Source organism: Eleutherodactylus coqui, chromosome 7, assembly GCF_035609145.1.
Source record: "Eleutherodactylus coqui strain aEleCoq1 chromosome 7, aEleCoq1.hap1, whole genome shotgun sequence".
Taxonomy (NCBI): Eukaryota; Metazoa; Chordata; class Amphibia; order Anura; family Eleutherodactylidae; genus Eleutherodactylus; species Eleutherodactylus coqui.
In genome coordinates, this window is record NC_089843.1 from 79,924,856 (window position 1) to 79,941,107 (window position 16,252).

The 16,252-nt window shown below is 45.6% G+C and overlaps 1 protein-coding gene across 1 annotated transcript in view; it reads right to left on the reverse strand.

The window, feature by feature from the left end:
* CC2D2A (coiled-coil and C2 domain containing 2A) overlaps positions 1 to 16,252 on the reverse strand; it is a 124,982-nt gene that overhangs the window by 7,721 nt on the left and 101,009 nt on the right. The window contains exons 26-31 of the mRNA XM_066573263.1: positions 10,944 to 11,040; positions 10,752 to 10,850; positions 6,900 to 7,076; positions 4,356 to 4,559; positions 4,130 to 4,219; positions 3,126 to 3,239 (exon numbers count right to left, since the gene is read on the reverse strand). Coding sequence (XP_066429360.1) covers positions 3,126 to 3,239; positions 4,130 to 4,219; positions 4,356 to 4,559; positions 6,900 to 7,076; positions 10,752 to 10,850; positions 10,944 to 11,040 — 781 coding nt within the window. The remainder of the gene's footprint in view (positions 1 to 3,125; positions 3,240 to 4,129; positions 4,220 to 4,355; positions 4,560 to 6,899; positions 7,077 to 10,751; positions 10,851 to 10,943; positions 11,041 to 16,252) is intronic.

The following is a 16,252-nucleotide window of genomic DNA, read 5'->3' on the forward strand; positions in this document are numbered from 1 at the left end:
ATCAATGATGAGGAGTGCTTAGTGCCAGCGTCGGCCACAACGACTGAAAATAAAGGTAAAACATGGCAGAGCGCCACGATTTTAAATTGCGACACTTACCGCAATGCTGCAGCAATGTCTGTGTGAGAGAGGCCTTATTAATTAGGCAATGCTACATGGGAAAAAAGTATGCAAATGAGCTCATCTCTGTGACACCAGAGACTGCCCTAAGCAGATGGGTTGTTCTTCATGAACTCATTTGCAATAATATGTAATGGAAGTGCCATCAAAAAGGACAATTCCTACAAATTCTATACAACACTATACAATAAAACTTTGCACCTTGTGACTGTGCTGTGTTTAGGCCGGCTTTACATCTGTGCTGGAACCTCCGTTCGGAGGTTCTGTTGCAGATCAAACACAAAATACTGAAAAAAATAACAGTGCATGCAGTGCTTTTTCTTCTAGTATAATGCCGGGCAGCTGAGCGTAAACCGAACGGACCCCATTATAGTCAGTGTGGTCTGTTTGGCGCTGTTCTGTTCGGTCAACAGATTCCCCCCTGCTCCCAGAATGGAGCAGGAAAACAGAACCCCTACCCCCCCAAACACAGATGTGAAAGCAGCCTTAGGCCACCTGCACACTTTCGCATGTGGGATCCCACAGCAGAATCCGACCCCGTGCCCGACCGATGAACCGGGTGTGCTTGTCCAAATTCTTCTTTTCTGTACTGCAGATGTGCCGGCACACATGCACAGTACAGATAATGCCACTGATAATGCCACTGGTAACCACCTAGTAATGAACTGATGTTTTGATGTTGACTATGCGGCTGTCCTTCTGCAAGCGCTGCAGCATAAAAGCACTCATATGCCTCAAAGTGCCTAAGGGTGATGGCCCACATTCCTTGGGGTCAGGCCTTAGAGTGTCTTCCAGCTGGCCTTGTCATTCACATAGAATAGCTGGGGTTAATAATGGATGGAAGGAATGTTGTGTAATGGACTGGCCAGTTGGGAGATTAGTATTCCTTCCTCCTCCTGTGACAACACCACATCATTGTCGGTAAAGCCCCATAGCGCTGTTCCAGCAGGCAGACATCAGGGATGGTCATACTGATTAGTGCGTCATTATGGCTGACCATTTTGGTCACTTCCTCAAAGCAGGCTAAAATCACACAAACATCTTTGATCTACAACCTTTGCCTGACAAGAGGCAGCTCGGTGTGAATGCCAAAAAAGTGTGAGCACAGTTTCCTGGCCGTTGTTGACCCCATTGTCTCACACGACCATGCCTGTCTACAGATTGTGCGGGGTCAACTATGTATCAGCCTGAGCCTGCAGAGCTGTTGGATGTGTGGCTGCCCTCCCTTAGAGATAGGAGTTTTAGGACAGCATGTTGGAGTTTACCAAATGCAGAGCTGAATGGAGGGTGGGTTTTGTCAGAATCGGATATCTGTGCCAATGTGGAGAAAGAGAAAGAGGGGGGTATGATGAGGACAGACAAAGATGAATGTCCCGCAAGTCATAGGCTGCCTGCTGACGGCTGGGTCAGATCCCGCTGCGAGAATTCTCGGCGGCCTATGACTTGCGGGACATTCATCTTAGTCTGTCCTCGTTATACATAATTCTCGCAGCGGGACCCGACCCGAGCCCCTGCATGGACCAGCCCAGCACTCACCTCTCCGGCGGCTCCGGCAGAGCGGAGCCGGCGGCCAGTGAGTGACATTTCTGTGCAGGGCTCGCAGAAATAGAGCATGCAGCGATTTGTTTTCCGTGTGTAATTTCACGCAGACAAATCGCATCAGTCTGCCTAGGATTGAATTTTCTACTGCAATCCTATGGCAGCGGCCACGGGCGGAAATTCTGCAGGAAATCCAACCATGGAATTTCCTCCTGTGTGCAAGGGGCCATAGGGGTACCATAAAATGTGGACCGCCACTTCAGATTCATGTACCACCTGCATGTCTAGCCTGGTGTCCTTGCGCGTCAGTGTTGTATAGTATACTTAGGATGAGCTTTATATCTTCATCACTATCTACGTCCTAACTCATGCCACTCATGTCAACTAAGATGTGCACTTTGATATAGATGGTGACTTGGCAAGTGTTATTTCTGCACTTTTGACATGAGGCCAGTAAATAAATGCACCTTATGTTATCTCTGCAAAGGAAGGTGGTGATAAAATGCCATTTTTTGCACATTTCAAATTCAATTGGTTTTCAGTACAATTTGTAGGAGGTCATTGAGAATTCTATTCACTGATGAAAACTGAAAATACTACACCCAGGAAGAGGTGCAGTCTCTCCATATGAAGAGCATTCAACAAACAAAACTGGATGAAGTAGGACTATTATTATGGAAGTTATGGGGCCCTTTGTTATATAAAATGCTACATTGTTTTAGTCTATAAATCGTTAGGTGTGTTACGTAAAAAGGTCCTTTTTTGTCCACAGATTGTTGGTGACCAAGTTTGCCAAATCCTAGAGTTCGAACTCCGTACACCCAAAATGTCACACCCTTCATGACCACCATCCAAATTAGTATCTTCCAACAGGATAATGCCGATCTATATATAATAGCCATAACAAGACACACCTTGCAAGGTGTTACAGTCATGGATTGGTCCACGTGGTCCCCCAATTTATCTCCAATAGAGCATGTCTATGACACCATAGGTAGATGCATTATATCATGTAGCCACCCCCCAACAAACTGTACAACACCTGACTGCAGCAGTCATGCAGGCATGGAGAGACATACCCTAAAAAGATATCCAAACACTTATGGATTTAGTGTCTGCAAGGATCCAAGAGTGTATAGGTGCCCACCGTGGGCACAATCCTTACTGAAACCTGTACACAACAGTAATAAACTTTGTCTCATTCATTCTAATTTATTATCATTTATTCTGTGTACGAAAGTCTATTAATTCCTTCTATGTGTAACACTTTCAGCTTCCAGCAATATTTATTGGAAGATTAAGACTGTGGCTTGTTCTCCTTCCAGATCAGAGCAAATATATCACATTAGCTACAATGTTATACATTATATAACACAGTCCATGTGTAAATTGTAACTTTAAAACAAACCCTTAAGCATTAAAACATGACATTGGTAGGTCTGTAACTGTTGTCAATTGGCGAGTACCTCAGGGATGGCATTTCCTATAACAAGCCATGCTTTCTTTCCCATGGCCAGGAAATAATTGCACAGTAGAGTAGCATGTTCTTCCTCATCTCCTGCCAGAAGGTCAAGAAATTGCTGCAAAGAAAAAGGCACAGAACATATTAACACAAGTTGTACTGTAGGACATTATGGGTGGTCTATTAGCCACAGCAGAGGCTCAGCCTATCCATGTTTTACATAGTCTTCAATTTACATAAATGGCTGCATTTAATACTGAATTTCCTCTGTAGTGCCTATCTGCAGCCTCCTTCAGCTATGAGTTATGGGATAAGGTATGCTGTTGTCCAACTCATCGCTATTCCCATTTCATGTTTATAGGCTGGTTTGATTAAATTAGGTTGCGCCCCGGGGGTAACAGCCCTATGTCTTAAGGCCCATTTACACGCAATGATTATCGCTCATAATTCGTTCAAACGACCACAAATGAGCGATAATCGTTATATGTAAACGCTGCCATTATGCACTTTATATCTGAATGATGATTTTAAGGTGCACTTCCATCGTTCAGCCGCAGAGAGATAAAGTATCTCTCAACAGACCGCACGCTGTGTTCTCCGCAGGAGCCGGGAGACTACATTGTATTCTCCCCGCAGCCAGCCCCAATGAGAAAACAATACAGCTGTTTGTAGATCCCAGCGTATGTTTAATTACACACTGGGCTCTGCAAACAGCCCCTGGAGGCCCTTTTACATGCAAATGAAGATGATAATGAACATTAGTGCCCATTAGCACTTTATGCAAAAAGATCACAAAATCTTTCAATCGTTTTAAAGATTATCTTTGCGTGTAAATGGGCCTTTACTCTATAATTCAACTCACACGATACTTAGTAAGAGGTGACCATCCAATCATTGACTCCAACATGCAATGCACATTCTACAAACATCATGACTACCAGCCTCAGCTACATTATGATCCATATGAAGCAGTACATCTCATTGTTTGATATATAGGTGCATACTCACATCTGATGTACTCCATAGGTTACAGATCCCAGCAAATGATATGTTATCTGGTAGGAAGGGAATTAATGACACGTATCGAGCCAACAGCTCCTGTGTGGGAGACATTAGCCAGGTACATGAGTAGAGGTCTGATGAATATATTCATTATTACTTAATGTTTACATGTATTGTTATTGTTGAGGGGCGGTAATGGGACGTTGGGCGGTGGGGGGGGGAAGTTACTCACACTTGTTGCTTGCACATTAGTTGGATCTGCATCGAGGAGCTCCTGTGGAGGCTTTAAGGCTTTGATGTATCGTGTCACAAACACAGTAGTCCCATTGATATCGGTAACGGTGGTCAGGCATTGCCGGTTGGGGAACTTTAAGGCAGCTTCACTTTGGAACTTCTCTGCAGCCTGAAGCAACTTCTCATCTTCTCGACTGTCAAACTAAACATATTTTATACTGTTATGATTCATCACCATGTACTGTAATACTATTATCCTCATGTTTTGTCTGTACGTCTGTATTGGTGGAGTATAGAGACTTCTTGACTAACAATATGTTATGTGGAAGTACTAGATAGATACAGTATAAGATACTGCATGGGGAATAATGTATGGTACCAGATATAGTATTACATTCTATTTCCATACTACTACAGTAAAATTCCTTTAACCCCTTAAAGAGCATGTGACTGCAGACAATCGCGGGTGGTATGTATCGGAAGCAAAGCACAATCCATACCAGAAGGGTGCTGGCTGTTTCTGACAATTAACACCTGCTTGCAACTGTAGTAATTGGAGTTGGCTCTGATTACTCTCGTAAACGGTTTAGATACCATTCTCAAAGTTAACAATCCATCTAAGCAGCCAGCCCAAGGGTGGTCCCTAGTGACAGACCCCCTCTCCCCATCTTCAGTGAAGGCAGCCATGTATTGTAGTCTAATAAGCTCTGCCTGTGAAAGGGCTTGATAGACTATGGTTAAAAATACAATACACTGCAATACTGCAGTATTGCAGTGCAATGTAGAAGACATCAAAATACTATCAAAGTTCAAGTTCACTATAGGACTATAAAAAGTTTAAAATAAGTTAAATAACATTTTTAAAAAATATTTACAAAAGTAATTTTAAGAGTAAGAAAAAACCTTTTCGTATGTAAAAAAAAAAAATATGGAATTGGTGTAGCCACGCCCATAAAAGTCTGTACTATTAAAATCTATAATTACTTCTCCTACACAGTGAACATCATAAGCAAAGTTGAACAACAAGTAATTAAAAAGTTGTATGTATCCCAAAATGGTACTAATAAAAACTACCCAGCAAAAAACAAGCCGGCACACAACTCCATCAACAGAAAATGTAACAAAAAAATTATGGGTCTCGGAAGATGACGAGGAAAGCAATTTTTTATGGTTCTTTAATAGAGATGAGCGAATCTACTCGGTTCGGGTGTTTTTGAACTCGAGCACCGCTTTTTCCGAGTAACTCACTACTTGGACGAAAAGATTTGGGGGGCGCCGGGGGTGAGCGGGGGGGTTGCAGAGGGGAGTGGGGGGGGGTAGAGAGAGTTCCCCCCTATTTCCCACCGCACCACCACGCCGCCCTCCGCCCCCCGAATCTTTTCGTCCGAGTAGTAAGTTACTCGGAAAAAGCGGTGCTCGAGTTCAAAAACACCCGAACCGAGTACGCTCGCTCATCTCTATTCTTTAACTTTTACTAGAAGTCATACAAAAAACAACTGCCTTCATTTGGTATCACCACATCTGTACAGCCCCGCAGAATACAGTTAGGCTAATTTCACATGGGCGAGTGGGATATAGCGCTCGCCAACGTGCGATGCCCCACGGATGTGAGGTGATTTTGTATTAAAACCGCCTTGCATCACTTTAAGAAAGTAGCGATCAATGGGAAATCTCAGATCACATTACCCTTGCGTGCTGTGCGGTGCTTTGCCGAACCCATTGTAAACAATTGACGATGCAATGCATTCCAAGGGAATACCCAAAGATAAGACATGACGCAATTTTTTTCCGCGCTACGCAGCAAGAAAATAATTGCTCATGTGCATGACCCCATTCAAAAGAATGGGGTCCATATTCATGCGAGAGTTGTGTGCCCCGCAATGCACAAATCTAGCGTGATTTCCTCAGCTGTGTGAAAGCGCCCTTAGGCTGCCTTCACACGGGACAAGAAAATCTTGTGAGATTTGTGCATTGCAAGACGCACAAATATGAACCCCCTTTCTTTTTAATGGGGTCACGCACACGAGCCATGTTTTCCAGTATGGCACCGCGTTGTGATGCTATGCAGGAAACAAATGGTGGCATGTTCCATCTTCCTACGTGCTCCCACATTGCCTCGCATGGTTTCAATGAGGCAGGTGGCAGCATCACACCAGGTGCTAGGAGCACGCGATGCAACGTCTCCCATCGAAAAAAACGGGAAAAACTCCACGATCCTCCACCACGGCCGATTGCTACATCCCCAAAATGATACAAGGCTGTTCCGTGGGAATTCACATGGTCGGGAGTGTGATATGGGGTGTGAAGTTAGCCTTAACGGATTTTTCTTCTGCATCATGAACACTAAACCAGATGAGTCTTACGAGTCAATTTCTGAGGCCAGATCTTCATGGATTCCTGAATTCTGCAGTTGAAGCAAGTGCCATACTATGACAATTTCTTGGCCACCAGATATTACATTAATCATTCCCCCCTTGCTACAACTGCACAATAATAATATGTAGGTCGGCTAATATGTAGATTACGATGAAGTCATTCATACCTTCTCTCTAATGGGTTCTCCAGGCACAAGCTGAGGCTCGATGGTGATGAAAAGTGTCAGGAAAGATCCCTGACTCAGACTTCGCACGGACTCATAACCGCCATCATTTCCCAGGTTGCGTTGTTTGCTGTATCCGAGAAGTACAGGTGGGGCATCCAACCGAAATGTTCCATCAATCTGAAATGCAGGAACCTTTTAGTAAGAGGATAAATAAGGATATTAAACAATTCGATCACCACCAATAGGCATGGAAAATAACCAGTTTCTAGTATATATTCAATGAGATTACAATCTATTAAATACCATAAAGTCCACTTCAAACAAGTGACATGAATAATGTTTCTCCAGAACGTCCCATCAACACCAAGAAAAACAAATTGGATCCTTGACCACATGAAGCCCTAGACTGAAGGACAAATAACTGAAACGTTATCTTATTGTGGCCATATAAGGAGGCCTGGGATGAGTTGAGAGAAAAAGATTGGGATGACCACATCAGCATTTTTACGTATTCATGCACCTTGTTGCTGCGCAATTTTGGAAGTTTTCATACTGATTTGATTTTCATGATGTTCGAACATTATATGACTATGGTCTCGTTCACACATTGCAGATTTGCTGCGGATTTACCAGAACGGAAAATCCGCAGCGGCAAATCTGTACCAAATGGTGTAGATCTTGGTGGAGATTTTTAGTGTGAATTTGCTGCAAACGTCATCCACTCAGTCTATGCTGAGCCTTTTCTCTGCAGCGTGTGGATGGGATTTCTTAAAATCCCATCCCCAAGGATTGTACTGGAAATGCTACTGTAAATCCACCACCGTGATCCATGTGAACATACCCCGGGTGTAGCTTTCCGAGTGAAAGTTTTATTCAAAATTATCTGAATCTGTTTCAGAGAGCAAAACTGGACATCTTGGAGGGTCTAGTAGATTCCGTAGTGCGTTTTGATCTGCTTTCTAGGTGGCTCCACCTATTCTTGACTTCCCACCTCACTATCCCTAGGTTATTTAACAGGTTTTGGAGGATTTTACCTTTACCTACTAGTCTATAAGATTTTTTTTAGACCTGGAAGCTCCTTAAAGCAGGCCAAACTCTTTGTTTCCTCTCCCATAATACTCAGTTATTATCTTATCATTGGGAGTCATTAAAGGGAACTTGTCACCATGTTAATTCCAAACTGCAGACATGATGTTATAGAGCAGGAGGAGCTAAGCAGATTGATACATAGTTTTATGTGAAGAGATTCAGTAGAACTTTTAATTTAAATCTCTGCTCATTCTGAGGTTAATGGTCCAGTGGGCGGTCCTATCAATGATTGACATCTCTGTATGACTGTGCTGTCAATCACCGATCGCTCCGCCCACCGGACATCAGAGCTCAGAATGAGCAGAGATATAAACGAATAAAAAACAAGCTATAATGAATCTTTCCCCATAAAACTGTATATCCATCAGCTCAGCTCCTCCTGCTCTAGTTTGGACTGTATGAACATGGTGACAGGTTCCCTTCATGGAGGTTTTTTCGTTTCAGATTATAAATATTACTCTATGTAAACAATTACTGAAATGGCCATATACTTACTGATACAGGAGGGCAGATGCATGCACCGCCTCAGCATGCAGGCAGCCAAACTGTCAAATGAGGGAGTCAATTACACCTGTGGAGGACACCGATGAGATGGTGCACTACATGTATCAGAATGGTCTGGCACCCTGTATCTACTACTCCATGTAGGAGTACTACACTAAGCAGCCACCCCCCTCTATATTAGGAGGTTGTGTAAGTGGCTGTCTCATCGGTGTCCTCCACAGGTGTAATTGGCTCCCTCATTTGGCATTTGGCTGCCTGCATGCTGAGGTGGTGCAGATATCTGCCCTCCTGTATCAGTAAGTATATGGCCATTTTCAGTGACAGTTTGTTTGCTTTTAGATTTCCCTCTCCGTGATACAATTGCTCTATGTAAAGGTATACAATTTTCCAATATACTGCCTGAATGAAATCATGTTTTCAAGATATCCGCTTGCTGTCATTGAATAGGAAATTGGTCAGTATAGTGGTTCAATGGTTAGCACTCTTGTCTCACAACACTGGGTTCCTGGGTTTGACTCTGACGAAAAACAACATCCGCACAAAGTTTCTTAGTTCTCCTTCCATCTGTGTGGATTTCCTTTAGGTATTTTAATCTGCTTCTACACTCCAAATTGTGTTCCTAGGAAATTTGCCCCAGTGTCATTGAGATAGGAAATTCAGACTGTGACCACCATTGGGACAGGGATGGAGGTGAGTGATAACAATCTCTGTACATATAAGCTTATATAGAAAGTATACAGCAAAATTGTAAGGCTCTCCGTTAGTAGCTGAAATTAGAATACCCCTTTAAAAGGATTCAGTCTCACCTTTCATTCTTTCCTCACTTTATCCCCAATATATCCTAACTATCCTGATATACCCGGACTCGCCCGAGTTAATTTGATACAAGTGTTTACGTGTTGTTTCCACGGAAAATTTTATTAAGTCAAGGTTACATTAGAGTAACCGAGGAATAAAATATGCATATACATAGAGGAGCGTTCGATTCTTCTCAGGCTGCATGTGCTGATGTCCCTCTGCAGAATGTGCCACCCCTTCCACTCTCCTCATTTAGGACCTAAAGAATGCTCGCCAAATTCCATGTTTGTACGACATGGGAAGTTACATTACATAGGGGTGCACTTACTTTTGCAATTAGCATTGAATAATCAGGTTGTGATCCCTTTACTTTTCCTATTTAGGACCTAAAGAATGCTCTTGCCAAATTTCATGTTTGTACAACATCGGGAAGTTAGGGAATAAGATTAGGTACATTATATAGGGATGCCACTACTTTTGCACTTTGCATTGAATAATCAAGTTATGACTCCTTTACTTTTCCTATTTAGGACCTAAAGAATGCTTGTGCCAAATTTCATGTTTGTACAACACAGGGAAGTTACATTATATAGAGGTGCCAATACTTTTGCACTTCGCATTGAATAATTGAGTTGTGACCCCTTTACTTTTCTTATTTAGGACCTAAAGAATGATCATCCCAAATTTCATGTTTTTACAACATCAGGAAGTTAGAGAATTAGATTAGGTACATTACACAGAGGTGCCAATATTTTGTAATTAGCATTGAATTCTCGAGTTGTGACCCCTTTACTTTTCCTATTTAGAACCTAAAAAATGCTCCTGCCAAACTTCATGTTTGTACGACACCGGGAAGATAGAGTATTAGATCAGGTTGATTACATAGGGGTGCCAATACTTTTGCACTTAACATTCAATTTTCAAGTTGTCACCCCTTTACTTTTCCTATTTAGGACCTAAAGAACGGTTGTGCCAAATTTCATGTTTGCACAACACCGGGAAGTTAGAGAATTAGATTAGGTACATTACACAGGGGCGCCACTATTTTTGCACTTAGGATTGAAATTTGAAGTTGTAACCTCTTTACTTTTCCCATTTAAGACCTAAAGAATGGCTTTGCCAAATTTTATGTTTGTATGACACCAGGAAGTTAGAGAATCAGTGGCAAGTCAGTCAGTGAGGCCTTTCACACACACACACATTACACACACACATTACACACACACACATTACACACACACACACACACACACACACACATTACACACACACACACACTACACACACTACACACACTACACACACTACACACACTACACACACTACACACACTACACACACTACACACACTACACACACTACACACACTACACACACTACACACACTACACACACTACACACACACCCTTCTTCTTGCTTATGTATTTTGCCAATAAGGTAATTTATGTGAATGCACCTACCCTGGCCTGGAAATAAATTGTAGTGAAAGGAATTCGGATGGATCCAAGCCAGTGTCTCTCCACTCTTGTATGGATCCCACTTCCTCTCTCGCGATCATCCTGCAACATATCGATACATCACTTTATACTACTGTAACAGTGTACCTCTCAGGTTGCGATGGATGCCATGCTGCAAATACATTTAACCCTTACCTCTAAAATATCAAAGCAAACTTCATCGAAGACATTGATGAAAACATCATCTTTAACAGACTGTAGGCTGGCCGTGCTGTAATCACCATTGGGAGCCCTAGAAAAAAAAGCAAATCCATAGAAGGTAAATTGTACAGTAACAAGGCTAGTCATGGTATAGAAATGAGCCGGGCTGGATTACAGTGAACACAAAGGGGCAAATACCCCGGGGACTCTAATTTCTAAGCTCCATCACCTTCTTCAGGATTTTCACAGCAGGGTCTACCGATTTAGGATGCCTGGATTAAAAACCCCAGATCTGAGCCTTGGTAAAATGGGAATTGCATATCAATATTAATTAGGCCTCCACAGTGCTATCATTAGAGAATAACTGTTGAGCAATTATCTAGCTCCATTATTTGGGCACTGTATGGCGGTTTCATTTGAACACAGCTTTGGACTTATTGGTGGTTTTCGAAAGGAATATTGTTCTGACTGTTAATTTTTATTATACTGTATATGATTTTCAGCCTTCATCTCCAGCCTGTTTTTTGTAAACGAGATGTGATTGTTCTAAGTAAGAGAATCTATGCATTCTTGTAGATATGATACCTTTTAATGACTAACCAAAAAAGTTGATGCTACAGCAAGCTTTCAGAACTACTTTGGTTTCTTCATCAGGCTGTAATAGAATATATCTGAAGCAGCATATACTGTAATATATACACACACATAAAAGGGCACAGACATGGTGGGATTACTTTGCATTTAAAACAATAACAGGATGAGCAGACTAGTAAATACTTAATTAGTCCACGCCACAGGACTTCTGAAAGTCTATGGAACCACATAATCCATGTTTCCTACAGCACCAAGAAAAAGACCCCAACTGAAATAGGAAAGTTTAAAGGCATCAGTGGACTAATTATTAATTATTTCACCTGCTCATCCTGTTCCGTTACTGTTTTAGGTACAAATTAATCACCCAATGTCTGTGCCCTTTAATGTATATACAGTATATGCTGCTTCATATGCCTCATCAAGAAACCAAAGTAGTTTCCAAAGCTTGCTGTAAGATCATCTCTTTGTTAGCAAAGGAAAGGTATCATATCTACAAGATTACTTTGTTTGTCTTAATGAGAACACTAGAGATGAGCGAACGTACTCGTCCGAGCTTGATACTCGTTCGAGTATTAGCGTGTTCGAGATGCTCGTTACTAGAGACGAGTACCACGCGATGTTCGAGTTACTTTCACTTTCATCTCTGAGACGTTAGCACGCTTTTCTGGCCAATTGAAAGACAGGGAAGGCATTACAACTTCCCCCTGCGACGTTCAATCCCTATACCACCCCCCTGCAGTGAGTGGCTGGCGAGATCAGGTGTCACCCGAGTATATAAATAGGCCCCTCCCGCGGCTCGCCACAGATGCGTTGTGACTTAGCTGAGGGACAGTGGTATCGTGTTGGAGCTGCTGTAGGGAGAGTGTTAGGAGTTAGTGTAGGCTTCAAGAACCCCAACGGTCCTTCTTAGGGCCACATCTAACCGTGTGCAGTAGTGTGGAGGCTGCTTTTAGCAGTGTTGCACATTTTTTTTTTTTGGTATATCGGCCGTGCAGAGCATTGCGCCCTGCAGTAATACTACAGGGATAGAATTGTGTAGGCAGGGCCAGAAGACATATATTATTGATTGAATATACGCAGTGGTCCTTTTCAAAAAAATATTGGAAAAAAATTTATTTGGCCTGCCTGTCACTGTGCTCAGTGTTCTAGGTCCGTGTCTGCTGGGGGTATTAGTTCTCCAAATAAATACGCAGCCAGCTAAGTGTTACAGCAGGCTTGCGCCAAATTATTTCCTGGCTCTGAAATCACCGCTCTGTTGCAGTTAAAAACAGTGCAACACTGCAGTTCCGTGACACACACATCAGGGACAGAATTGTGTAGGCAGGACCAGAAGACATATATTATACATTGAATATACGCAGTGGTCCTTTAGAAAAAAATATTGGAAAAAAATCTATTTGGCCTGCCTGTCACTGTGCTCAGTGTTCTGGGTCCGTGTCTGCTGGGGGTAGTAGTTCTCCAAAATCATACGCAGCCAGCTAAGTGTTACAGCAGGCTTGCGCCAAATTATTTCCTGGCGTTCAGTAAGCGAACTCAGCCTCCAACCACAGGCCAATAAGCGGCACATTTAATTACAGAGTTGTGTTTCTGCATTCCTGGTAATACAGCATGCTGAGGGGTAGGGGTAGGCCTAGAGGACGTGGGCACGGCCGAGGACGCGGAGGCCCTAGTCCGGGTGTGGGCACAGGCCGAGCTCCTGATCCAGGTGTATCGCAGCCGATTGCTGCGGGATTAGGAGAGAGGCACGTTTCTGGCGTCCCCACATTCATAGCACATTTAATGGGTCCACGCGGTAGACCTTTATTAGAAAATGAGCAGTGTGAGCAGGTCCTGTCGTGGATGGCAGAAAGTGCTTCCAGCAACCTATCGTCCACCCAGAGTTCTGCGCCGTCCACTGCTGCAACTCAGAATCCTCTGGCTGCTGCTCCTCCTTCCTCCCAGCCTCCTCACTCCATGAAAATGAGACATTCTGAGGAGCGGGCAGACTCCCAGGAACTGTTCTCGGGCCCCTGCTCAGATTGGGCAGCAGTGTTTCCTCTCCCACCAGAGGAGTTTATCGTGACTGATGCCCAACCATTGGAGGCAGGGCCAGACCGAATAATCCACCAACTGTTTCCCAAAGCGCCCCCTCGCGCCATGCCACCCTGCAGAGGCCGAGGTGCTCAAAGGTCTGGCAGTTTTTCACTAAGAGTGCAGACGACCGATGAACAGTGGTGTGCAACCTTTGTCGCGCCAAGATCAGCCGGGGAGCCACCACCACCAGCCTCACCACCACCAGCATGCGCAGGCATATGATGGCCAAGCACCCCACAAGGTGGGACGAAGGCCGTTCACCGCCTCTGGTTTGCACCGCTGCCCCTCCCCCTGTGCCCCAACCTGCCACTGAGATCCAACCCCGCTCTGAGGACACAGGCACTACCGTCTCCTGGCCTGCACCCACACCCTCACCTCCGCTGTCCTCGGCCCCATCCACCAATGTCTCTCAGCGCAACGTCCAGCCGTCGCTAGCGCAAGTGTTTGAGCGCAAGCGCAAGTACGCCGCCACGCACTCGCACGCTCAAGCGTTAAACGTGCACGTAGCCAAATTTATCAGCCTGGAGATGCTGTCGTATAGGGTTGTGGAAACGGAGTCCTTCAAAAGTATGATGGCGGCGGCGGCCCCGCGATACTCAGTTCCCAGTCGCCACTATTTTTCCCGATGTGCCGTCCCAGCCCTGCACGACCACGTCTCCCGCAACATTGTACGTGCCCTCACCAACGCGGTTACTGCCAAGGTCCACTTAACAACGGACACGTGGACAAGCACAGGCGGGCAGGGCCACTATATCTCCCTGGCGGCACATTGGGTGAATTTAGTGGAGGCTGGGACAGAGTCAGAGCCTGGGACCGCTCACGTCCTTCCCACCCCCAGAATTGCGGGCCCCAGCTCGGTGGTGGTATCTGCGGCGGTGTATGCTTCCTCCACTAAAGCACCCTCCTCCTCCAACGCAACCTCTGTCTCGCAATCAAGATGTGTCAGCAGCAGCACGACGCCAGCAGTCGGTGTCGCGCGTCGTGGCAGCACAGCGGTGGGCAAGCGTCAGCAGGCCGTGCTGAAACTACTCAGCTTAGGAGAGAAGAGGCACACGGCCCACGAACTGCTGCAGGGTCTGACAGAGCAGACCGACCGCTGGCTTGCGCCGCTGAGCCTCCAACCGGGCATGGTCGTGTGTGACAACGGCCGTAACCTGGTGGCGGCTCTGCAGCTCGGCAGCCTCACGCACGTGCCATGCCTGGCCCACGTCTTTAATTTGGTGGTTCAGCGCTTTCTGAAAAGCTACCCACGCTTCTCAGACCTGCTCGGAAAGGTGCGCCGGCTCTGCGCACATTTCCGCAAGTCCCACGCGGACGCTGCCACCCTGCGCACCCTGCAACATCGGTTTAATCTGCCAGTGCACCGACTGCTGTGCGACGTGCCCACACGGTGGAACTCTACGCTCCACATGTTGGCCAGGCTCTATGAGCAGCGTAGAGCTATAGTGGAATACCAACTCCAACATGGGCGGCGCAGTGGGAGTCAGCCTCCTCAATAATTTTCAGAAGAGTGGGCCTGGTTGGCAGACATCTGCCAGGTCCTTGGAAACTTTGAGGAGTCTACCCAGGTGGTGAGCGGCGATGCTGCAATCATTAGCGTCACCATTCCTCTGCTATGCCTCTTGAGAAGTTCCCTGCAAAGCATAAAGGCAGACGCTTTGCGCTCGGAAAACCGAGCCGGGGGAAGACAGTATGTCGCTGGATAGTCAGAGCACCCTCCTGTCTATATCTCAGCGCGGTGAGGAGGAGGAGGAGGAGGAGGAAGATGAGGAGGAGGGGGAAGAGACAGCTTGGCCCACTGGTGAGGGTACACATGCTGCTGGCCTGTCATCCTTTCAGCGTGTATGGCCTGAGGAGGAGGAGGAGGATCCTGAAAGTGATCTTCCTAGTGAGGACAGTCATGTGTTGCATACAGGTACCCTGGCACACATGGCTGACTTCATGTTAGGATGCCTTTCTCGTGACCCTCGCGTTAAACGCATTCTGGCCACTACGGATTACTGGGTGTACACACTGCTCGACCCACGGTATAAGGAGAACCTTTCCACTCTCATACCCGAAGAGGAAAGGGGTTCGAGAGTGTTGCTATACCACAGGACCCTGGCGGACAAACTGATGGTAAAATTCCCATACGACAGCGCTAGTGGCCGAAGGCGCAGTTCCGAGGGCCAGGTAGCAGGGGAGGCGCGGAGATCAGGCAGCATGTACAGCGCAGGCAGGGCAACACTCTTTAAGGCCCTTGACTGCTTTATGGCTCCCCAGCAAGACTGTGTCACCGCTCCCCAGTCACGGCTGAGTCGGCGGGAGCACTGTAAAAGGATGGTGAGGGAGTACGTAGCCGATCGCACGACCGTCCTCCGTGACGCCTCTGCCTCCTACAACTACTGGGTGTCGAAGCTGGACACGTGGCCTGAACTCGCGCTGTATGCCCTGGAGGTGCTTGCCTGTCCTGCGGCTAGTGTCTTGTCGGAGAGGGTGTTTAGTGCGGCTGGGGGAATCATCACAGATAAGCGTACCCGCCTGTCAACCGACAGTGCCGACAGGCTTACACTCATCAAGATGAACAAAGCCTGGATTTCCCCAGACTTCTCTTCTCCACCAGCGGACAGCAGCGATACCTAAGCAATACGTAGGCT